The 24,149-nt window shown below is 40.5% G+C and overlaps 1 protein-coding gene across 10 annotated transcripts in view; it reads right to left on the bottom strand.

Moving 5' to 3' along the window:
• NT5C2 (5'-nucleotidase, cytosolic II) overlaps nt 1-24,149 on the bottom strand; it is an 84,986-nt gene that overhangs the window by 19,010 nt on the left and 41,827 nt on the right. For 5 of the 10 annotated variants that reach the window (XM_081861700.1, XM_081861702.1, XM_081861708.1 and 2 more), the window contains 15 exons: nt 23,508-23,625; nt 20,220-20,315; nt 18,726-18,817; nt 18,496-18,553; nt 17,627-17,720; nt 16,820-16,873; nt 15,893-15,976; nt 14,668-14,709; nt 13,494-13,601; nt 12,449-12,515; nt 10,675-10,845; nt 9,273-9,324; nt 8,940-9,000; nt 7,544-7,720; nt 4,895-6,577 (listed from right to left, as the gene is read on the bottom strand). In XM_081861700.1, coding sequence (XP_081717826.1) covers nt 6,329-6,577; nt 7,544-7,720; nt 8,940-9,000; nt 9,273-9,324; nt 10,675-10,845; nt 12,449-12,515; nt 13,494-13,601; nt 14,668-14,709; nt 15,893-15,976; nt 16,820-16,873; nt 17,627-17,720; nt 18,496-18,553; nt 18,726-18,817; nt 20,220-20,315; nt 23,508-23,625 — 1,523 coding nt within the window. In that variant the 3' untranslated portion in view covers nt 4,895-6,328. Of the gene's footprint in view, nt 1-4,894; nt 6,578-7,543; nt 7,721-8,939; nt 9,001-9,272; nt 9,325-10,674; nt 10,846-12,448; nt 12,516-13,493; nt 13,602-14,667; nt 14,710-15,892; nt 15,977-16,819; nt 16,874-17,626; nt 17,721-18,495; nt 18,554-18,725; nt 18,818-20,219; nt 20,316-20,408; nt 20,499-23,507; nt 23,626-24,149 lie in introns of those variants that run through there. The other 5 variants (XM_081861701.1, XM_081861709.1, XM_081861706.1 and 2 more) reach the window with 4 other exon arrangements.

Genomic DNA, 24,149 nt, shown 5'->3' with positions numbered 1-24,149 from the left:
AATTCTCAAAGATGACTGCCAGTGGTTCTGAGATCACATCTGCCAGTTCTTTTAATACTCTTGGATGCAGTTCATCTGGCCCTGGAGACTTGAATACATCTAAACTAGCCAAGTATTCTTGTACTATCTCCTTAGTTATTCTGGGCTGTGTTTCCTCTGCTGAATCATTTGCTCCAAATTCTTCAGGTTGGGCATTGTTTTCTTTATCAGAGAAGACTGAGGCAAAGAAGGCATTGAGGAGTTCAGCCCTTTCTGTGTCCCCTGTTTGCATTTCACCATCTTCTCCTTTGAGTGACTCCACTGTTTCTTTGTTCTTCCTTTTGCAACGAACATACCCATAAAAGCCTTTTTTGTTGCTTTTAACCTCTCTAGTTCATTCTCTGCTTTAGCTTTTCTGACTTTGTGTCTACACGTGCTGGCTATTTGTTTGAATTCCTCTTTGGTGGTTTCCCCCCTTTTCCATTTTTTGTACACATCCTTTTTTAATCTTAACTCAGTTAAAAGTTCTTTAGATAGCCACCCTGGCTTCTTTAGGCACCTTCCATGTTTCCGTCTCATTGGTATTGCCTGAAGTTGTGCTTTTACTATCTCCCTCTTAACAAACTCCCAGCCATCATGAACTCCCTTTCCTTTTAGTATTACTGTCCATGGGATCTCACCCAGCACTTCCCTAAGTTTTATGAAGTCGGCTTTCTTAAAGTCAAGAAATTGAGTCCTAGTATGCTTGGCTGCTCCTGTCCGCTGTATAGTAAACTTCAGAAGAGCATGATCACTCGCGCCTAATGATCCTTCCACTTCTACCCCACTAACCAGGTCATCAACATTGGTTAGGACCAGATCTAAAATGGCTGTTCCTCTTGTTGCTTCTCCCACTTTCTGGACAATGAAGTTGTCTGCAAGGCCAGTGGGGAATCTGTTTGACCTTATGCTCTTGGCTGAGTTTGACATCCAACAAATATCCGGGTAATTGAAGTCCCCCATTACTACTATCTCCCTTCCTTTTGCATGCTTGGCCATCTGTTCCAGGAAGGCATCATCTATGTCCTCCGTTTGGCTTGGGGATCTATAGTAAACTCCCACAATGAGGTCACTGTTATTCTTCTCTCCCTTAATTTTGACCCAAATGCTCTCTTTTAAGGCCTTACAATCTGTCTCCATATATTGCTGCATTCCAAAGCTTCTATACATTTGTCTTTTGGGATCTTTGTCAAATTGTATCATATTTCTTCCAAAGTTGTAGTATTCTGCCAACAGTATTCCACACTGTCTGTTTGTATAAACCCTGAAAAAGCACAAATGAAATGTACACATTTAATCAGCCAATTGATATCTTGTTGGAGTATATAAATACTTAGTGGTGTTGCAGATTTCCAGTTTCTTCTATTTATTTTGAACCTCATTAATTTGTATATTTTTGTGATTTTATTGGGAAAGTTTATTTCCTTTAGATAAATGATTTTTCTTGTTTAACTTTCATGTTTAACTGCATACTTCATCTTCCTTTTATTTACAAGGGGGTGTGCGTTGGTGACATTATTATTTTTTTAATTAGCTGTTTTGAGTAAAGGAGCCCTGAAAGGATGTGTTCTTTATGTTTGGTTTTACTTTATTAATTGTTAGCAATGGCCTTGTAGATTATCTATTTTATTTTCGTGTTGTAGGGAGCAGGAATTCTGATGGATATGCACTAATTTTTTTCTTGAATAACTTTGAAAAACCAGTGCCAAGTGTTTCGTTCCTGACGTGTCATATCCAAAATATACACTAGCATGGTTTCTATTTATTTTACATGGGTTTTGTTTGTTTGTTTGTTTTTGGGTAGAGGAGTGTATATGGGAGAACATGCCTGGCATCTATTTGTAAAATAGGCTTGTTTGTGGAAGGAAGATGTAAACTTTTGAGATTCGTACTACTAATTAGCTAGAATGTATTTAAGTAGAGACCAGCAAAAAAAGCTTCTGCACACTCCAATAACCTGCTTTGTGAGTGTTGTAGCTTACTCAGTGATTTATTGAGTAACTCTCAGGTGTCTCCCCCTTTTGCCGAAACAACAATCTATTGACTCTTCTAATCTGAGTGCTCTGACTAAGGGAATGCAGGGAGATAGTTGAGAAATAACAGCGGAATCATACAATGGGGTTGGGGGAAGGGGAAAATATGAAGGCAGCATAACTTAACTTCTTCGTGATTGGATGTAAGCATTGCACCTGTTGCCCTTCCACTGCTGGCATATAGCCCTCTGAGAAGACTGCCTATGAAGGAATGTGCCTCTTGGATCGGACTAAAAAAGATTCCTCACCAATGGGTCACAGTATTTTTTGCCACACTGTTCATGCAAAAAAAGCCAACTCCTGCTGTTTATAGCATTTAGTAATAAGATAGTCCCTGCTCTCAGGCTTACAATCTTGTCTGGTAGAGCTGTTTACTTTGTTTGTAAGAATAGCAAAGCATAGTCTGTACACTACTTGAAAAAGCATGTTCTCCATAATATATGGTAAAGGGTCCTTACTACATTTTGGTCCTAATACGCTGAATGCAAGTATAGCAGCAGGATTTGGGAAGGCACATTAAGAAATTAGTAAACAGTCGGTGATATTCAGTCAACTAAACAGTTTCCAAAAGATGTATAAAACTAGTCTTATACATAGACTCTTTGAGCGTGTTGTAGCCTAGGGTGGTAATATGCTGATGGCAACTTTGCCCGAAAGGCTTACTTGGATTGCCACTGTGTTGGCCTTCCGGCACAGCTCAAAGAAGGGAGATGTTTGAGGTAGAATGGAGTCAGAAGGGGTTGCAGCTGGAGTTGATGTCACAGACCCAAATATTATTGTATGCTGACAAACTTAAGTTAAAGGCGGCAGCAGTGGCAGTTAATATCACTTAAAAATAAGGCAAAGGAAGGATGGTCAAAGAGGCCAGATAAATAATGTTATGCTTAAGAAGTAAAATGTAGTCAACAGTCTTTGCGATGTTCCAAGTGCTCCTTCTGCACAGTCATAAATGAATTCAATTTTCTTATGGTGTTTGGGAAAATGTGGCTCTTTGCTTGGCACCTCTGCAAGAGCCTGAAAATATACTTGTATTCTGTCTTCCTTGTCTAAGGAGATTGAAGTGGTATAATCTCCCCCTTTTATCCTCACCACCACCTGGATTGCTGGTAGTACATGTGAAAAGGATCTATGGGTCTGAGTAGACCACAAGCTTAACATGAGTCAACACTGTGATGCAGCAGCAAAAATGGCTAATACAATTCTAGTCTGCATCAACAGAAGTATAGTGTTCAGATCAAGAGAAGTAAAAGTATTACTGTATTCTGCCTTGGTCAGACCATACCTGGAGTACTGTGTCCAGTTCTGGGCACCACGGTTTACAAAGGATGTTGATAAGTTGGATTGTGTGCAGAGGGCAACTTAGATGATCAAGGGTCTGGAAACAAAGCCTTATGAGAAGCAGTTGAAGGAGTTAGGTATGTTTAGCCTGGTGAAGAGGAGACTAAGAGGAGATAGCAGTCTTCAAGTATCTCAAGGGCTGTCACATGGAGAAAGCTTGTTTTCTCCTCCCGCTCTGGAGGCTAGGACTTTAACCAATGGATTTAAGCTACAAGAAAGTAGATTCTGACTAAACACCTGGAAGAACTTGGACAGTAACAGCTGTTCAACAGTGGAACAGACTCCTACAAGAGGTGGTGGATGCAGCTTCCTTGCAGGGTTTTAAGCAGAGGTTGGAGGGCAATCTTTCTTATATGATCTAGTAGAGATTTCTGCACTTCATGGGGTTGGACTAAATGACCCTCAGGGTCTCCTCCAATTCTGTGAAAAGCAGCAACCCTTTTACAGATTGTTTCCAAATTTCCCCTAAAAGTGCTGCTAGAAATTTAAGATTGACACAATAAAATTCTGCTGATACAAATGTAAGAACTAGGGTATTGTTCTGATGTAGTATGCAAATGCCTCTTCTCATGGTCTAATTTTGCTTCTTGACTTTCCAGTTCTTTTCCTCACTTATCTCTCACTTGTCGGTGGTGCTCTTTTTTCTGTCCATTTTCACTAGCTTCAGCAGAAGGAAAAAAGCAGGAAAAAAGCCTTCCAATTTCTTAGCTTGGAAAGCCAAGGCCAAGCTGGTTTCAGGTAGGGAGGCCTTTTACTCATTTATGAAAAGGCCATATGTTTGCTCTTGTGGCTGGCTGCTGTGGGGATGGAATTTGTAAGGCTGAACTTGTAGACATCTGAGAACACTGATCTCTTGCCTACAGCCAGGATATCTTCCAGTACTGATTAAGAGAAGAGCACTATTTTGCTCTTGCTGTTCCTTACCAGTATGTATCCAGCTCAACACCAGATCACTAATAGTTACCAGCTAGACCACTGTCAAGTTAACTAATGCTCTCCGATTCTGCTTCCGTTTTCTGGGCAGGGGACCTTATCCATACAACTCTGATGGCATCACCTTGCTCTAGTATATCTACATTTAATGCATATACAGTGGTACCTCGGGTTAAGTACTTAATTCGTTCCGGAGGTCTGTCCTTAACCTGAAACTGTTCTTAACCTGAAGCACCACTTTAGCTAATGGGGCCTCCCGCTGCCGCCACGCCGCCAGAGCACAATTTCTGTTCTCATCCTGAAGCAATGTTCTTAACCCGAGGTACTATTTCTGGGTTAGCGGAATCTGTAACCTGAAGCATATGTAACCTGAGGTACCTGTGTATCTAGATTCTATGCTGTCAGGCTGCTGTCTGCCTCCCAGCCATCATTGTTGGGAGAAGATTATAAATCACATTGTATTCCACGCTGTATACAGGCTTTTCTTGTTATAATAATAAGTGTTAGGCAAGCAGTATGAAGGGAGGTTAGGAGAAGTAGATTTGTCAGTGTTAGACAGACATTAAAACAGCTTATTATGAAACCTCATGATTTATTTAGTTTGCAGGTCCATCACAGGAGCACCAGCTTCTCCTGCTGATTTACAGTTCACCGTATTTTAATAATGGAATAGAACTAATTACAATCAAGTGATTCAAAATAAAACTTCTAATACTTCAAAATAGGGCCTCTATTCAGTCTTTCAAACTTCAATGGCACAGAAGTAAGGAACTCTATACCTTGGGAAACAGTTTGCTGCCTGCTTGTATGAATAAGAAAGAGAAAAATGTGCTTTAACTTAACAGCCTGCACTTACAGCCAGAATGCTATGCCAGGCCCTCAGAACCATTTACAAACAATATGGATCAGCCCTTCAACTATTTTCATTCCAGGAATGGCAGTAACACAGAGTGGCAGCAATAAGGATGTTTTGCTGAAGGGGGCTTCTTCCTCTACATGAAGGCGCTAGGCCTGTGCATATACACATACCCCATCTCCTATGACTCCATATCAGAGAATAGAACAGCTGCCAGCTGAAACATTGCATCTTACAGGTTGTTGTTCCTAATTTGAGCCTAAATTGTTAGCCACAGGAAGAGGCTAGGAAAGGTGACACAAACCTTTTCTCTTCACAAACTGTATAGCTCTTGATCACTGTGGGTTAGACAGAAATACAGTATTAATCTTTAACTAAGACCTAATCAAAATACAGCATGACATTATCTCTTACTAGCAGAGATAATTTCAGAGTGTAGAACAAGCACACAGCATAAGGACCCATTTGAAGGTCGTATAATACATGCACCACATGCCAAGACTAGGGATGATAAAAGCTTTGGGATCTCAGCAGGAGAAGAACAAGCTATCAGCCAGATCAAGAATTTGTGGCATGATAGTCTTTCTTGAACCAGCCCCAAACAGAAAGAGCAGAAGCAGAACTGCACTAGAAGGAGATTAGAGGATTAAACCATTTCAAAAACAAAACTTGTGCTTGATGGGGTTCAATTTGACCCTGGAATTGCCACCATTTCCATGCATACAGTATTATATATTAGGATACATCTTTCCCCCAAAAGGGTCAAAGGGTATCAGCTGTGAGGAATTGGTATTGGGCTACTGTGATTGCTGCAGGACCCATGGCAGGCTCACTGCACCAATTCCAAACCATGTCTTGGAGGCAGTTTTGAAATGCACAAGAAAGAGGAGCAAAGGACCCACAAACAGTTCTTCCTTCCCATGTTCTATAATAGGTAGAGCAAGCAACGCAGTTAGGCATCTGTATGTGGTCCTACCCTCACTCAGTGCAAAATCCTTTACAGTTGGAATAAGTCTGTAAAGAATAAAGGGTTTCTGATTAGTGTTAATTTTGTTGTCATCCCCACCCCATACCCCAGGACTAGTGGGATTCTGTTCCTGCTAATCACTGCTATAGCCACACTTTGGCAGGTTGTGTTCAGATTTCATTTCTATTCTTCTTCCTCTTCCTCCTCCTCCTCCTCTTCTTCTTCATCATCATCCTCATCATGGCAATGTGTGATTTCTTGGGGAGTTTGAGGGAAGAGGTTGGGTGGTTTAATCTCACTCACAGAACGGGTCAGCTGGTGTCGTTTGTCAGAATCTTTGAAGTCCACTGATGTGCGGTTTCGGGTGGCCATAGGTGACTCTGTCTCATTGATATCCACATGAGTGTGCTCTACCGTTGACTCATGTGGCATCTGCATGGAGACATACATACCATTGTTCAGAGAAGATTTGTCACATGAGAAGAGCTGGCTCAGTTAGGCCAGTGGCCCATCTAGTCCAGCCATCCTGTTCTCACAGTAGCCAACTAGATGCCCATGGGAAGCCCACAACAGCACGCTACCCTCCTGCAATTTTCCACAACAGGCACTTAGAAATATATTGGCCTGCCTTATCCTCCACAAATTTGTCAATCCTCTCTTAAAACCATCCAAGTTGGTGGCTATCTCTGTGAGATTGTGGGAGCCAATGCTACAGTTTAACTATGCATTTTGTGAAAAAGTATTTTCAGGACAAAGGAATCTTAGAACATTCAGCTCCATTGGATATCCCTGAATTACAAGAGAGGGAGAACAATGTTTCTCTACCCACTTTCTCCTTGCTATGCATAATTTTATAAACTTCTACCATGGCACCTCTTACTCTCCTTTTCTCGAAACTAAAAAGGCCCCAATACTGCAACCTTTCCTCTTAGGACTTGCTCTATCCCTTTATCATTCTGGTTGACTTTTTCTGGTAACTTTTAACAACTCTACAATATTCTTTTCAAGGTGAAGCAACCACAACTGTACATGGTACCCAAGTGCAATTACACCACAGAGTTGTATAATGTTGTGATAGTGGCAATTTTATTTTCAGCTCCTTTCCTAATGATCCCTAGTATGGAATTCACATTTTTCACAGCACATGCGTATGCTAGTACAGTGAGTGCCTGACTTCTACCACTTATTATACTGTTACCCCACAGAAAATTTATAAAATTGTTTAACCCTAACCAATGGCTCCCAGTGTAGCCATCTGCCACATCCATTTTAAAAGTTTTTGAGTCTAATGCTACCAGCTACATTAGAATGTCCCTCACTCTATTCAGACTTGGATAGTGCGTGTACTTCTCTGAATGTTGTTACTGTTCATCTGCAGCTTCATGGATTTCAACTCACCAGCACATGGGCAGCTCTGAAGAGGTAACTGAAGGGATAATACAGAAGGTTGATGAATGATGCTGCATAGAGGTCTGCATAGCGCATCACTTGGCTGGCAAAGAGTGTCTGTCGGGAGCCGCTTCGAAACAGGCTTCCCATCATTCCATAGCACATGTCCATGTCATGAGTCACTTTCTAAAATCAGAAGGCAAATTAGACATTTGGTCACTTCAGGGAAGGGGCAGGTTTACATACTTAAAAACTATTGCAGGTGAGAGAGCACCATGTGTACACGAGAGCACACACAAGTTTCTGAATCAGAGGCATTGACTGTAAAGAGACAAAGCAACTGGAAGTCCCAAATGTGAGAACACCAGCAAGATACAGTGCCTTCCAGGAGCATTCCACCATAGAATAAGATTTTGTGTTCCTTAGCAACATGACAGATGGGGGGGGGGAATAGAATTTGACAAAAAAGGGGGGGAGGGAGGATAAGCAAACAAAACACAAGAGGGCTCCAGACATACAGGGGTTAATGCCTTAAAAACCCGCAAGAGAGTATGCGAATGAGTGGTGGTGTGGGTTTTGTGTTTGAGCCAACAGCATGAACCCTATGACCCATATAATTCCTCTGCTCAGGACTGCACCTCCCCAAAGCTGCTTTTCATTTTAAAATAGGTTGGGAGACTACTACCTGCATCTGCCATGTAAGCAGCTTCAGTATCTGCCATGTAAGCAGCTTCCTCTGCCTACTGTTTCATCATCTTACGTTTCTCTGACTCAAGTCTATTTGATTAATACAACTATCCAACACCCCCTCATTTATTATCAGTACAGATTTACTCGGCCATTAGGCCCTATGGAGGTTTTCCAACAACCATCTCACTTCATTAGCTCCTCCTTTTATCAGCTCCCCGTCTTGTATCTTTCTCTTCCAACTTCTCTCAGGTTCCTATTTTGGTCCACTGCCTGTCCAGCTCCTTACCTTCCCTGTCCCCTCAAATCTGACTCTAATGAAGTTAGCACAGATTGCTGCACTGGAAAAGGGAGCAAAATAGCATTCTATTTTTTAAAAAAGGTAAAGGTAAATGACCCCTGACAGTTAAGTCCAGTCGCAGACAGTTTTTCCGGGTCATGTGGTCAGCATGACTAAGCTGCTTCTAGCGCAATGGAACACCGAAACCAGAGCAGGGCACGGAAATGCCTTTCACCTTCCTGCCAGAGCGGTACCTATTTATCTACTTGCACTGCGTGCTTTCGAACTGCTAGGTTGACAGGAGCTGGGACTGAGCAATGGGAGCTCGTTCCATTGCGGGGATTCAAACCACCAACCTTCTGATCAGCAAGCCCAAGAGGCTCAGTGGTTTAGACCACAGCGCCACCCGCGTTCCCCAGCATTCTATTTACTAGTTACCTTAATACGTCTTTGGATGGAACTGATGTCAGGACGCTCATTACTGCTGCTATCCAAATGCCTGTTTGAAATAGGAAAGAAAACAATATCAACAGAGTACATGGAAGATAAATGTGAGGGTGGATCTGGGAAAGCAAATACTAATTGAGAAAAGCTGATTATATCAGGCAAAACTGATACGCACAACAATACTCTCTTCCCCACCCCCAATTCTAAGTTAATGTGGAGCCCTTTGACAGAGTGCAGCTGTCCACTAAAAAGGAAGCACTCCCTCTAATGAGTTAGTGGATGGAGTATTGGGTTATATTCTAAAGAGAAAAATCCATTACTTACTTGTATAACTCAGCAAGAAAGATGTCTAAACTCTGAAGTTCTTCAAAAAGGCCTAAGCAGCAAAGGGAAGGCAAAGTAAAAGGATATTATGGCAGTGGATCAGCTGAAACAAATACTATGTAGACTATTACTTCTCTCTCACCAATATGGGAAAACAGACCTGGCAACAGACTGAGGATTCTATCTGCTTTCCAAATTGCATTATTATTCGTTGATTTATAGAATTATAGAGTTGGAAGAGACCCCCAGGTCATATAGTCCAAACCCCGCAATGCAAGAATCTCAACTAGATCATACATGATGGATGGCCATCTCTGCTTAAAAACCTCCAAGGAGAGTGCACCACCTCTTGTGGGAGTCTGTTCCACTGTCAAACAGCTCTTTAGAATACAATCCTACATTTTTTGCCATATATGCTTTGATAAAACTCATCTGACAACTCAGATGGTGTAGAAGTTTCAGACCTAGCCCTTTATTTCAACTTTGTGAATGGTGGGAGCAGCCATGTGGCTAAAAAGATCAGAATCTATAATCTTATAGTGGAACACGGCAGACAGTCTTTTGAATATGTTTGCAGTGTCTCAAATGCCCTCTCAATGTCTAGGGCAGGCTCCCCCAACACAGTATCCTCCACATGCTGGACTACAACTCCCATCATCCCTGAACATTGGCCAAGCTAGCTGAGACTGCTAGAAATTGCAGTCTAAAACATCTGGAGGGCATGAATTTGGGGGAAATTGCTCTAGGGTTACAGCTTCTATTTCTTGCTCTCCAGTAGATCCTAAAATGTTCATGAAAAGTGCAACTGAAAATATCAGCCTCACTCTTCTACACACTTAGTGCAGTGCAATTGCTTTTATAATATTTGTTTTAACAGTTCTTGTAGGCAGCCTTGAGCATTTTAATTAAAAGGGTATAAAGAAATGTCAGCAACCGTATTGACAAGTGGTAGCATAGCCACAGGTTTGTAAACTGTTCAAACCAGCAGTCAGTGGTGGTAAGTCTCCCCAAAAAAGCCTCAGTCCAAAGCAAAGAAACCCAACTATCTACAAATAAGGCACCAAACTATCCAGACACTTGCTTTGATGCACAAAAGCAATGCAAATAACCTATGGGAAACAAGCCAAGTGATTTTCCAGCTACTCTGTCAAGCCTAGCAACATCAATTAAAAAGTGAAGAAGAATGAACTAGACCAGTGGTTCCCAATTAAGTACTACAGATACCTTGTTCTTCAAAAGCCAAACCATGGACCCCCCTACTTAAAAAAAAAAAAAAAATGTTATCTCTATGGTAGTTTTTGTTATGCGAATGGTGTCACCTGGGTGGGTTATGTGGACCCTCCCCCCGGGAGGTCCGCATATCATCAATTGGGAACCATTAAACTACAGAGTCAGTACTTACAGCTTTTGTCTGTCCAGACATGAAGCTCCTGTGCCAGTTCTGGAATCACTAGGAAGGTCCTCCAACCCTGGCGTTTTTTAGACTTCAGGATATCTCCAAAAATGTGATCACCTATGTATAAGATGTCTTTACCCTTGGCCCCCAGAAGGTCACAGATTGTATCAGAGGAGCCTAATAGGAGGAGGGGGAAAGCAGAAGGGCCAATCAGAAACGTTTTCTCAGCATAAAAACCATGGGTTCAGTGCATAAACTTCCATTATTATCATGTACCTCCTCCCAATCTGATAGATATAAGGCTTTTTCAAATAATGCACCTTTTGCACACTCAGACATATCAGAGTATAAAATAAATACACTACAGCATACAAATATATGGTTTACAGATGGTCTTCCATTCAGGCAAAGCCTGCTATATTGTGTGCTGCCAGAACATTTTTTTTTGAGCTGCAAGTGTCTGAGACCTATGTATTTAAAATACAAGTGATGATCTAATCACCTCTTACTTTTTCCCTTTCTTTTATAAAAAAGGGATAAGCTGCTAAAATACACAAATCAGGTAGCATGTGAGACGTGCATTTTAGATGCCATCCCAAATATACACACATACACAAAAGTACCAACACAGCTATATATTATTTGAGTATATAGTTTGAGAAAATACCAAGAGGGATCTTAAAGCTTGAGGAAGATCTACCATCTACCCATCTACCACCATGGGACTTAACCTTTGGGGTTACAAACTTTGGATAGGTGGGTACATTTTTGCAGCTACTAGATTATATTACACTTTTGGCTTCTGCTCACTCTTTACCTAATGTCCCACCTACAATTAAATTTCCATCTTCACTAATATAAAGACTCTGCTTCACAAGGGACTCTTATGTTCCACTTACAAACAGATCTGAGTAACTGCTAGTGCATTTTTTAAAAAATGGTACAACCACTGTTGTTCTTTTGCTCCAGTAAGTTTTGATACAATCTGAAATCTATTTTGCATCTAAAACATTCTAATCTAGTTACATCTGCATAATATATATGGCACTCTACTTAAGACAAATTAAACTTCAGACATTGGGGGGGGGGCCTTTAAAATCATATCCAGTCTTCTCCCTCACTCCCTGCTGTTTTTCTTAACATCATGCCTGAAGAACAGATTTGGAGAAATCAAAAATTATTCAAACCCCATGTTAAAATAGAATAAAGTGAAAATCTCCGTCCCAGCTCCTGATAAAGATTCACTAGTCTCATTTCTAACCTAGACAGCATCCTAAAAAGCAGAGACATCACCTTGCCAACAAAGGTCCGTATAGTTAAAGCTATGGTTTTCCCAGTAGTGATGTATGGAAGTGAGAGCTGGACCATAAAGAAGGCTGATCACCAAAGAATTGATGCTTTTGAATTATGGTGCTGGAGGAGACTCTTGAGAGTCCCATGGACTGCAAGAAGATCAAACCTATCCATTCTGAAGGAAATCAGCCCTGAGTGCTCACTGGAAGGACAGATCGTGAAGCTGAGGATCCAATACTTTGGCCACCTCATGAGAAGAGGAGACTCCCTGGAAAAGACCCTGATGTGGGAAAGATTGAGGGCACAAGGAGAAGGGGATGACAGAGGATGAGATGGTTGGACAGTGTTCTCGAAGCTACCAGCATGAGTTTGACCAAACTGCAGGAGGCAGTGGAAGACAGGAGTGCCTGGCGTGCTCTGGTCCATGGGGTCACGAAGAGTCGGACAAGACTAAATGACTAAACAACAAGTCTCATTTCTAATTTACCTCCAGAGTAAACAATACCATGCTGCAAGGGGCCTGTGTAAGTACCAATCTTCAGTTTGCCAGTAACCTGCACAGAAAGAGAAATTCATTTAATGAAACTGTAGGTCTCTCCAGCCCAATTTTCAGTTTTAATATTGATCAATGGATTGATAAATCAGTAGAAAGGCTGTTCAATATATGCTTCAGAGGAAAAGGCACAATTGGTGTTTGCATACTCCAAATGCACTATATTTTTCTGGGCAGCCCCTTTAATTATTAAAAGCAGCATGACATGGGGGCAAACAGCATTCGGTGACATAGGGGCATGCAGCTGGTCCCCTATTGCTAGAGGCCATAAACACTCTTACACTGGGAATTGTTTCGTGCCTCAAATGTATGTGTGCCAGGTGAAAACAGTGAAGTTAGTCTGGTAGAAGCATATTCCGTACAACCCTTTTGCATGGCCTGCATACAGATGCTACAAAAGCCTGCTTAAAGCTATACTTCCAAATTTTACAGTTAAAGCGTTGGTTGCCTTTTATGAGCCAGTTGATTCTGCCTATAGGGTCAGGCTTAAGCTAAGAATTTTGTTGGGGCCAACAAGTTATCAATAGCACAGATTCAGCTAAAACCCTAATAGACTCCCAATAAAGACCAGTCCCACAGAATGACAAAGCAGGTGGTTATGTTGAAGCCACAGTGAATTTTTTAGATAACCAGCAATTACAGTGAAACTGATCTAATGAAACACAGCATTATTAGGCTCCATATATTTTCAATATGATGCTGTTCTTAATTTAATTCCACTCAGTACATCTAGCTGAAATACTTAATGATGCACTCAAAAAACATGCTGTGTTTTTATTTAAAGAACCCAGCTCCTTCTCATATTTCCTTTCTATGTGATTCAGGTAACCCAAAAATAGCTAGAAACACATATTCCAAGTATTCAATGAATTTGAAAGTAGAGAGCTTATGAATTTAGCATTAATGTTCTACTTATTGAAAAAACTGTCCCAGGTTTTCCTCCAGTCAAGCCTAACTATATATTCTATGTATCACTCACCGTATCCACCTGTCTCAAGACTGTGCCTTCTCCAAAGAAAAGAGGTTTCCGCGCATCCACAAGGATGAGGTCAAAGTATGATTGCCATGGCCGGTGAGAATTGCCAGGCTAGAGAAAAATTAAGCAGAAGAATTAAGCATCTTTTTAAAAGGTACAAATTCTAATTGTTCACACTGAAACTGGCTTATTTTAGTTCTGCAGGAAAGATTGATAACTGTATTCTATATGTATATATGTAGCCTGACATCATATGCAAAACATCTTAGTTCCCCAACACTTCAATTCAGTAAATATACCTGAGAATCCTAACAATGCAGGAAAGGAAAATTAGCAGATATTTTAAATTTTATTTTTGTTTATCTGGATTTATATACTGTTTAATCATAATTTAAATAAAAGTTAGCAATTATATCACTACTACAAATATTAATACAAAGATCCAGGCATTTATCAATTACTGCAGAACATCCAGGGCTTTCAAAGCAGAGGCCACAACTGAGAAAGGGACAAAAGGGAATAGTCTGTGTATTTATATTAAACTTTTGATTCTTTTGATTTCTACTACACATAGTAAGTACATGAAACCATAACCAAGCCTTAAAATTGAAAAGTACATTTTCTTGTAGCTATGAAAAATTATAAATTATACGTGGAAGGATTTCAGCAGCACTGTTATAATGCATTAGTGGATATGTGGCTAAGTGGCAATTCCTTGTATCTGAGCAAGCAACTTCTACTCAAGCAAGTGCAGACAGGCAAACACCACCGGTGGAAGTAAATGCTTTTGATTTGAAAATTCAGTGGTGTTTTTTTTAATCACTAGTGACCTCTAGAAGCTGCATATCAGGCATATCAAAGCCGACTTTAAAAATAATTTCTCCAATAAAAATAATAAGGCATTTGACACCATGCCTCCAAAGGCTGAATTTTACAAATAGAAAATTAAATAACTATCTGGTTTCTTCAGTCCCCATGAACAAAGACTTTACTCCTATTCTTGATTTATTTAGGAAGGAATAATATACACCATCTAAAACAGCGTTCCCCAAACTGGTGCCAGTTTGGGGAATCCAGCTCTCATCCAACCCTGGATGGGAGTTGTAGTCAAAAACATCAACACCAAGTTGGGGAAAGCAGAGGTATCATTAATGCAACAACTCTTTTCATCACTCACCTTTGGTCCATGTGGAAAATCAAACAGGTAAGTCATAATTTTCTGAAAGGCAAATTGGAAGCAAGACTTAATTTCTTTCTGGATAAATTAACTATTTTATTAATTATGTTTAAACAATACATTTAAATATACAAATAGTCTTCAGATATACAAATCTAGAACAGGCATTGTGAGAATTAAACTAACATTGCAGAACCCTATGATGTTATTTTTAGGATTTTCCTAACAAAAGGCATGTCTCCAGCTCTGACAGATATGCAGCTCTGCAAGAACCTCAGTTTTATGTACAGTTAATTTGGAAGCAAGTTCAGTGGAGCTTACTCTGAAACAAGTGTTCATAGGATTGGAGAACAAAAGTTCATTGTCACAGAATACAGGAGGGTCCTGCAATCATATTAACATGGGGATTTCCCAGTATAGTTGTTCATGGCTTTCTTAAAAAAATGCATTTTATGATAAACAGGTCTTTAAAAAATATTTCTTCCCCCACCCCCCAAAAACTTGGGAGACTAAATTACAGACACATGGCTAGGTACAAGGCATCATTAAATTACCAACCAAGGAGAATCTTGGGTGCCTCCAGCTCATGCTTTCATTATACTGAGCTTATCTAATTCTCTACAGCTGGCTTTGAGAACCTATGGCTCTGTAGATGTTGTTGAACATCAGCCCCAGCCAGCATGGCCAATGGTAAGAAACAGTGAGTTGTAGTAGTCCAGAACATCTTGAGGAGCCTAAGGTTCCCCAGCTCTGCTTTGAGGCAGCGATGAAAGACTTTTTCAGACTGAGTGCCACATTCATTCATCTGGAAACTTCTGAGGGCTTCACACCAGTGGTGGGTGTGGCCAGAAGTAAAAGTGGGCAAAACAATGGATGTAACTTACTGTTGTAATGCATGCCACATTCCAGTCACACAGATTTCAACACTTATATATGAATCCATCCAGACAAGCAAGAGGCATCATCACAGTTCAAGGGCACCTTCCAGCCAGGCAAAAGCACTTGAGGAGGGTTCAGAGGAAGGGGGCAGGCATAACCTAGGGAAGGAGGCATGGCCTGGAGAAAGGCCAGAAGGCTGGACAGAGAGGCCTACAGAGCTGCATTTAGCTCCCAGGACTGAGGTTGCTCACCTGATCCAAGATAGAATATGACACCTAACATATATGAGACACTGAATGAATGAATGAATGATGGAGGAAGATTCTTGTGTTACAGGAGTACTTACATCAGTGTACTTATAATCACTGTTTGTGGCAAGAAACACCTTTCCCACCTCATTCATGCGGCTCAAAAGCAGAGGCAGTTTCCCCTAAAATGGCAAAGATTTACATAAAATACAGTTTTCATTTGAAGCCAATACCTTCAGGGGGTCTATAAATATCTCAGGCTATCTGTACATACTGCCTGTTTGAACAATGCCAAGTGAATATTTCAGCCTGATTAAAATGTCTTCTAAAATCCTAGATGCCTCAGCTGTGAACTGAAATCCTGCATCTTAGTCATGTCTTATAATTTGTACTAACTTCCTATTTGGCCAAGCATTAAAAAATACTTTTAAAAAACTGAAATGTTGAAAGCTGTTCTATAATATGTAACCAGAAACCTGATGATTTGAAAATGAGAGACTGCAGGCAGCAAGGACTCTTTACTAATTTTAGAACAAAATGCCACTTTGATGTGCTGTGAGTACGTAGCATGAGCATTATGTGGAAACAGAAAGTATCCCATGCTAGGTGAAAATCAAAGGAATCCCTCTAAAGAAATACAAAATGCACAATTTCAACTTTATGCCCCTCAAGATATCAAGACACAGAAGATGCTTTGGAATATTCACATTTCTATTGTGACATGCACTCTCTTACTACTCCATATATTGTGGAGGTGTGGAAGCCAACTGCCCCTGCTTGAAGTTTGGGTGCTTAGAATTCCATTAACAAAAGGGAGATAAAGAGGAAGTGCTAAATTATTTTTCATCAAAAAAGGCAAAATTTGCTGAAGCAACAATAACATCACTTAATGCCTATTTTTTAAAAAAATAAATTGTGAACAAGGGAGTTTGAACTTTCCATTCTGTTTTTTTTATCATTTTAAGACTGCATGAAATAAACCAAGACTGGTCCACTTTCAATAAGGAAAGGCTTGACGTACTTACATCTTTCACTACATACTTCCCCAGATTCTCAACTGTCTTCTCCTTCAGTGATCCCTGAAACAACAGGAGAAACCACATGACACAGCAGAAGCAATGATCTAGCAATCTTACTCAGGTTTCGCCTTATAGTATCAGCTTCCATGCTGTCATTGTACTGTAGAAAGATGCACCACTGACACTAGAGGCAGAAAGTTATTTGTGGAGTTTCATGTGTCATGAGATTAGCATTGGATAGGTTCAACCTGGGGGTGGAGAACCCTGTGGCTCATTCACCATATGAGAAACAAACACATGGGACAAGATGCCATTGAAGCGCTGTAATTAAGTATATTCTGAAGTAAACTTGAAGTGCAAAACAGAATAGTTCAGAAAACACATGGTGACAGAGTTCAGTTGCTGAAGCAAAGGGGTGGTGTGATTCCTGTGCAATGTGCGGATGAGTTATCACCTGAAAACACATGAAACTGCTCATTGGAAGGGAAAACAATAGCATAAATATAATAAAGTGAAACAGTGATGGCTTTTAAGATGGCTTGCAGCAGCAGCCTGTCTTGTCAAGAGGGGAGGGGAGGAGTGGGGGGGAATGAAAGTAAGCAGTAGGATGGTGGTGATAGAAGGAATTATCATCCTTGTTTACCAACCCCACCCCCTTTCCAGTCATATTGATGGGAATGCTAGCTGGCATTTAATACTTATTCACTGGCTGCCAAAGCAAATATAACAGTGTTCAATTCACACTATAATTTATTCAAAATCTTAAGAATTAAACAGACTACGGTTAAAAAAATATCCCAAAGTGCAAGTCACCTTATAGTGAACCCAATCCACAGCATCTCTCACATCTTGGAACATACTTCTGAAGGACATGAAGAGGTCTCCATCTTTAAACCCTGTTTCACAGCTGTGAGAAAAAAGAAAAAAAGCACGGAATTGTTGTAAAAGTAGGTTAGCAGCTAGTAAGGAGGGTGCATAAGGCCTGGGAATCACCGTACAACTGGAAACACCAACAGTATTGATAGCTACATTGATAGTATTGAAAGCAACCAAACCTTAATCCCACTAATGTTAGGTGGATTCTTGCTTGTATGTTTTGTGCCAGTTCATGAATAGATATATCATCTCATTTCCTGTCTAATCAGCATGGCATCTGTTCTCAGAGGCCAAACCAGGCAGGAAATGGGATGAGATAAAGGTATAGGCAGGATGTGTGTATGCCTGAATCTAGGTTGGTACATGTTTCTGCATGCAAGAGAGAATGAGCATACATGGATGATGGCTAGATGAAGTTGAGGGGCTGAAGATTCAGAAGAAGGGAGCTGGGTGTGGGAGAGGGACATGTGAATGGATGTACAAATGAACAGAGAAAAAGAGTAGCTCCACCCACTTTTATGGCTTTGGCAGTATCCATCACCCCAACTTCTAATCCCTGAAAAGGTAGCCCACTCTTGTGCTAAATGATTATATTCACCTGTGTATGATGGACCCTATGAGCCCTGCCAGGGTTTAAATCACAAACTTTACCAACATAAACAATCCCTAAAGTACTTGTGGTTGCTGTTGTCATCAAGCTACAGATAAGAAGATTTGAATTTGTCCTTGCACACTTGCAATGAGAGACAATGATGGCTATAGCGTCACATGTTGGATTTCATGTAACACATGAGACACATGCTCACCTTGAATACCTATCACAGTTCGTAAAAAAATCAACCAGACAAGCCAACAGGTAAGTCTCTGCAAAGAAGCAAAGAATATACATTAAATGAAGAACTGAATAAAGAGACACTCATGTAATTAATCTAAACCAAAATGACATTCCTAATTTGTCATTTTAAATTAACAGTAATATACCTACGGATTGTCATGACACAATCCCCACCATCCCCGTTAGAGTTTAAGGTCTCACCTGGTAGGTTGAACAGTGTGTTTAAAATGTAAAACCTGTCAGTGTCATCTCTCTGGATGAATTTGTTAGGGTACTGCTCTCGGATATCTGGCCTGAAAAAGGTAAGGGACAAGGGAATATGCCTATTAATGATGTCTAATCACAATAGTTTCTCTAAACAGCTATGTTAACTCCTACTGGGTCAATAAGACCAGTGAGACCAATGAGAAAGATCTCCTCAAATGTTGGGATTCAAGGAAAGGTTTTAATGAGAACTCTGGAATAAATATAATATGGCTTCCTTTCTACTACAGCAAAATGTGATACTTCACACAACTTCATCCATAGAGAGGAGCCTATGCCCTCCAGCTCTTGCTTGCTCAACTGATCGCAGAAGAATTCAAGAACTGGGGTGATCAAAACAAAACAAGAATTGTGTTTCATTTGGACAGCATGCAACTTACCATCAACAACTCTGTACAATTGACACATAATACTCTACTTAAAAAGAAGTAGCAGCAGCAATGTTTCAATGTTTAGTAAGATTTCATGTCATTGTACAGCCAAAGACAGAATACTGAAATGGATCCTGTTGACTTATAAAGCCTTACACAGCTCAGGACCTCAATACCTTAAGGACTGCCTCTCCCCATACAAACCAGCCTGGACCCTGCACTTGTCCTCTGAGGCCCTTTCTATGTCCGCTCTCCCAGAAAGGTTCAGAGGGTGGCAACAAGAGAACGGGTCTCTTCTGTGGTGGCTCCCTGATTGTGCTTTTTATTATGTTTTTATCACTGATGTTCTGTAATGTGTTTCTAATGTTGTACACCACCCTTAGATCTTTTGATAAAAGGCAGAATCATCATCATGATCATCATGATCATCATGATCATCATCATCTGAGTGGTAGAGCATGTGTTTGCATGCAAAAAATCTCAGGTTCAATCCCCAGCATTTTCAGGTAGTGCTGAGAAAAACTTCTGTCTGAAATTCTGGTGAGCCAGTCAAGATAGACCACAGTATAATAGGTTCCTATGGTTCTATAGCTGGGCTCAAAATGGTCTAGTCCCAGGTCATATTATGATTTGTAAACAACACTTAAACCATAGTTGTCCCGTTTGGATATCACAATAAATTAGTTTAACGAAGTTGTGGATTCAAGGGCCAAGAAGAAAATATGTGGACACAAGGCTTGTTCTTGGCCCAATAAACTGATGCACTGAGGTGAGATTGTTACATCTGAACCAGGTTTGTATGCATTTTTTCCATATTCACTTAAGTTAGTTTCCAAAGGTTAACCAAGTTTCCGAAGTCATTAGAATTTATAAGACTCCAAAGTAAGAAAAATTGGCCTGCATAAGGATTTGGAAATGTTACAGCGTAGGTGATCCCTGAAAGCCCAATTCTAAATATAAATTCAGAGTTTCTACCAAGTTCAGTGGAACATGCCACCCCCTGTTGTACATACAGATTGCAGCCTTCCTTATGTGAACTGCCTATATTCACAGTACTTACCCCCTCATGAAGTTAAAGCCATGTGCACACACTAGGATGTTCCCATAGGCATCGACTTTCAGCAAATTTCCATAAAGGGAATCAAATACCAGGCCTCTATTAATAAAGAAGTGCATTGATTGATGTAAGCATGGTATACCAAGCAGTGGACAGCAAGACTTTGAAAGATAGTCTATTGGAATGGCATACCTGAGCCAGTTCTATCATGTTCTGTCCAAACTAGAATCTGACCCTAAGGAGGACACTTTGCTGACAGAGTCCCATTGAACTTTTGTTTAGCTGCAGAGGAAAAAATAGTCTGCATTGCCCAGTTCAAATGTACAATTGATCTCTTTTCTTATCATTAGCTCATTTATCTTAACAAAAAAGCTGAATTACACAATCAGCAGGCACAGGTGCATAGCTTAAAAAAAATAAAAACCTTAGTTCTCCCACCTACCCAACTGACCAAGAAGAGTAACTACATAACTGGAGCTGGCAGAAGTCTCATTGGACAAAAAATTCTGTCAAATCAGACTTGTCTTGTTTAAAACTAAGTACCACCTCAACATCAGATTGTCCACCCTACCTGCTTGTTGGAAGACTACTCAGAGAATGTGTGTGAAGCACTGTGAACTCACTGTGAACTGTATAATACAAGTGTTATATATTTATTACTATTCCTTTAAAGGACTAAAACCTTTTGGACTAAATTTTATAAAAGGTTAGTTGACACCAGATGTGCTTTCGCTACAGTAAACAGGAAAAACTAAACATAACCAAGGCAGTTCTCTGTGTGTGAATGTCCTAACTGCATGGAAAGGAGGTGTGGAATGTAGGAGATGAGGAATGTAGAACTTCTCAGCTAAGCTATATGAAAAGAGTTTGGGGAGAAGGACTGCTGGAACACAAATGGCAAATGGAGGAAGAGTTCATCACTCATGCCTCTAACACCTTAAGACATCACCACCCTTTTCACATAGGGATTATTTAGTTTGGCTCCAAGCAATCCTCTTGCCAGTGAGTAAGTGGCAGTTAAGACTTTCAGTCACCACTTCTCTTTTCCCTTGAGGCAAGTTGCCCGTCTACCAAGTTTGCACAGTGGTAGCAAGAGCTTAGAAAGAAAGAGCTTTCCATGTCACATTTTCCCTCTCTCCCATTTTTTTATAGTTTTTCCACTTACCCACAATGTGACATTGTCACATGGTGTGCTTCTCTGCCCCCACTCCACATCACTAGCTGCTGCTTGGCACAGCAGAGAGGAAATGCATGGCATTGTTAGTTTCACTTTCAGGTAAGTGAAACTGCACATTCAGAGGAGAGAGGTGAGAACATGATTCAGGGAGACAGTTTTTGGCGGTTGGCCCATGTCTGCGGCAATGTGTAGTTTGGCCCTGAATGTGAGACAGCAAGGAAGCAACAGCCATACCAAGTAACCTCAAATGCTAATACAACCTTGTTCATAAATTTCCAAAAGTTACTAGCTTATAAAAGTTTTTATTCCTAAGAGGGGCTGGTTTCCCTTTCACCAGCATTTCTTATCAGTAAAAACTGTTGCTGGCAAGAAATACGGCAGGCTGGTGGATGAGAAATGGAATGATCCCTGGCTACTCTGCTAGCCTGATTAGTTTCTATGTTGAGAGTGCAGGAAAATGCTTTTTTTCCTGCATGTCCGGCACAGTGGACTAAAGATAGGGCAATGGATCAATCTGTCACTACTTCCAGCATACCTGATTTCTTTGCTGAACATGCAGAAGGGTTCCCCCCCCCCCTGCTGTGCATCCATTCCAGATGCAGAGCAGCCTGATAGTGAAAGAATGAATTGCGCTCTCCTATCACGTCCAGCACATACTGTTTCTATGCAAGCAGTTTCGCCTTCTGCACATCCAGCACAGAAGCACAATGAACCAACAGAGAAGTGATAGATAACTTGTTCTCACTCCCTGCCAGATTACTTGATTTCAGTGCTGGCCAGGGAGGAAGGAAGCAGCATGGAAACCGATCAAGATGGCAGGAAAGGGATAGTGCAATCTATCCCTCCTCTGTCAGCCCACTCATTCCATGCACTTTCCTGTGTGAGTAGTTAAATAAAACGTTGTGCTAATATTTTTGTATTAAAGTCAGCAAATGCCCTTACAAGTAAGGAGAAACCCAAGTAGATTTAGAACAAGCTTCAAAGTGACTCTGCTTGCCTGTACCAAGATTTATTAGCCTGTTTTGGAAGGGCAAACATACACAGCTCTAAGTATGTTCATCAGTGAAGATAGCTTAAGCTGTCCAAGGTGGTGACTTAGTGCCAGTGCTTCACAATGAGCCTAGGTCAATTTTCCCCCAACACTTGCCCACATTCTACTGTACCACTAATAATTTTCAAAAGCATTTGCAATGACTGGATAAAACAAAAATATACAACAAATTTTGTATATGTATCAGCATAATGGGCTTGCCATTTTGCCCCTTAATGGCCCACTTACTAAAGGTCAATTCACATGCTAATTTTGTGCTGTTACAGAATGAACTGTGAATTTCTCTGTTGCTTAACTTTTCGAAAAAGCCTTGCAAAGATCACTAAAAGTGGCCTTCTCAAAAGTAAACATGTGAATTGGGTCTACTAAAAGTGCCAAAATTTGTTGACTTTTCCCCTAAATCATTCCATAAATAGTTTTGCATTCCTTTCAGCTTTTGCTAAACTCACTGGCATGTTTCAACAATGCTTCTGTTGCAAAAACTGGCCAGAATGCAAGACAGAAGTGTGGAAAGCTCCACACACGCATCACAACTTCTGTGGGCTCTCTTTTAAAAAGAATCCCAGGGTTGGCAAGTGTGCTTCTCCCAAAACTCAAGGGGAACTTAGGAGCTACCTCTAACGTAAATGTGAAGAGGTGCTGCCTTGTGGGCAGAAACACAGGAAAATCTTAGTACATATAAGGAACTGCCTAAAGAAAATCTGCCAAGCCTTACATATTTTATACGTATCTACAAATATTCTGCCTCAAATAGTTTAATGCAGGACTTTTAAAGCAGCCCAGAATTTAATTGAAATTCATGTTTGCATAAATTAGGGGTTGTTTTCCCCAGTTTCTAACTATGTTCAGGTTTTCCTGGTATGCATTTCACTTCCAATACATTTACCACTGGGTTTCTTAAGACAAATTCTCTGCTGACAAATCTACTTCAACTAGCAAGAACCTCATGCAATTAAATCTGCTTATGTATTACTGAACAACAGCATGCTAAAAATAGAACACTTTAAAAACAAACAAACCAGTAAGTGGCATATACATATTTTTGTAGCTTACAATTATTTACCTGGTAGGGAATGTAGGATCATAGACAAAACTAAGCAGCTCTTGAGGGTATCCAATTGATACTAGCCGTTCAACTGTCAAGTCAAATCCAAGGGATTCATACTCTGGAGATTTATATACTGTGAGAAGATGTGAAGATTTTGGTTAGAAAACACAAGCAACACACACATCCTATCTAAGCAAGGCAGAAAATGTATATTAACTTTGCCATTCTCCTCTGGTTTAACGTACAGTTCAGCAGACATACAAGGAGAGTGGTATTTAACACTGGTCTGGTTCACATCTCACAGTGAGCCAAAGTATGACATACTGGGACTTTGCAAACATGCTGGTTCACAGCTAGGAGTTCACACCTGCTTTGCCTTCTTTGGGTATTTTAGGCCAATGAGGGACAGCAGCTAAGCTAAAGTTTGGCTTGGTGTGTCATCTGAAACCAGAAACATGGTTACATTACCTCCTCTTTAATGACAACCTATAACCATAGGACAAATCTTGGCTACAGATTGGAGTTATGCAGAAACCTTTACCAAAATCCTTGTTTTGGATACATGCTATGCTACTGCACTAACCTATGATGCCTGGGGGAAAGCAAAGCTGCTTGATCTCCTCCTCAGGAACCAGCACATTTGCACTGTGGTTTGGC

The sequence above is a fragment of the Podarcis erhardii genome (genome assembly GCF_964252035.2).
Source record: "Podarcis erhardii genome assembly, chromosome: 5".
NCBI lineage: Eukaryota > Metazoa > Chordata > Lepidosauria > Squamata > Lacertidae > Podarcis > Podarcis erhardii.
Note: the sequence above shows the minus strand (reverse complement) of the source record. Positions and strands in the feature narration are given on the sequence as shown.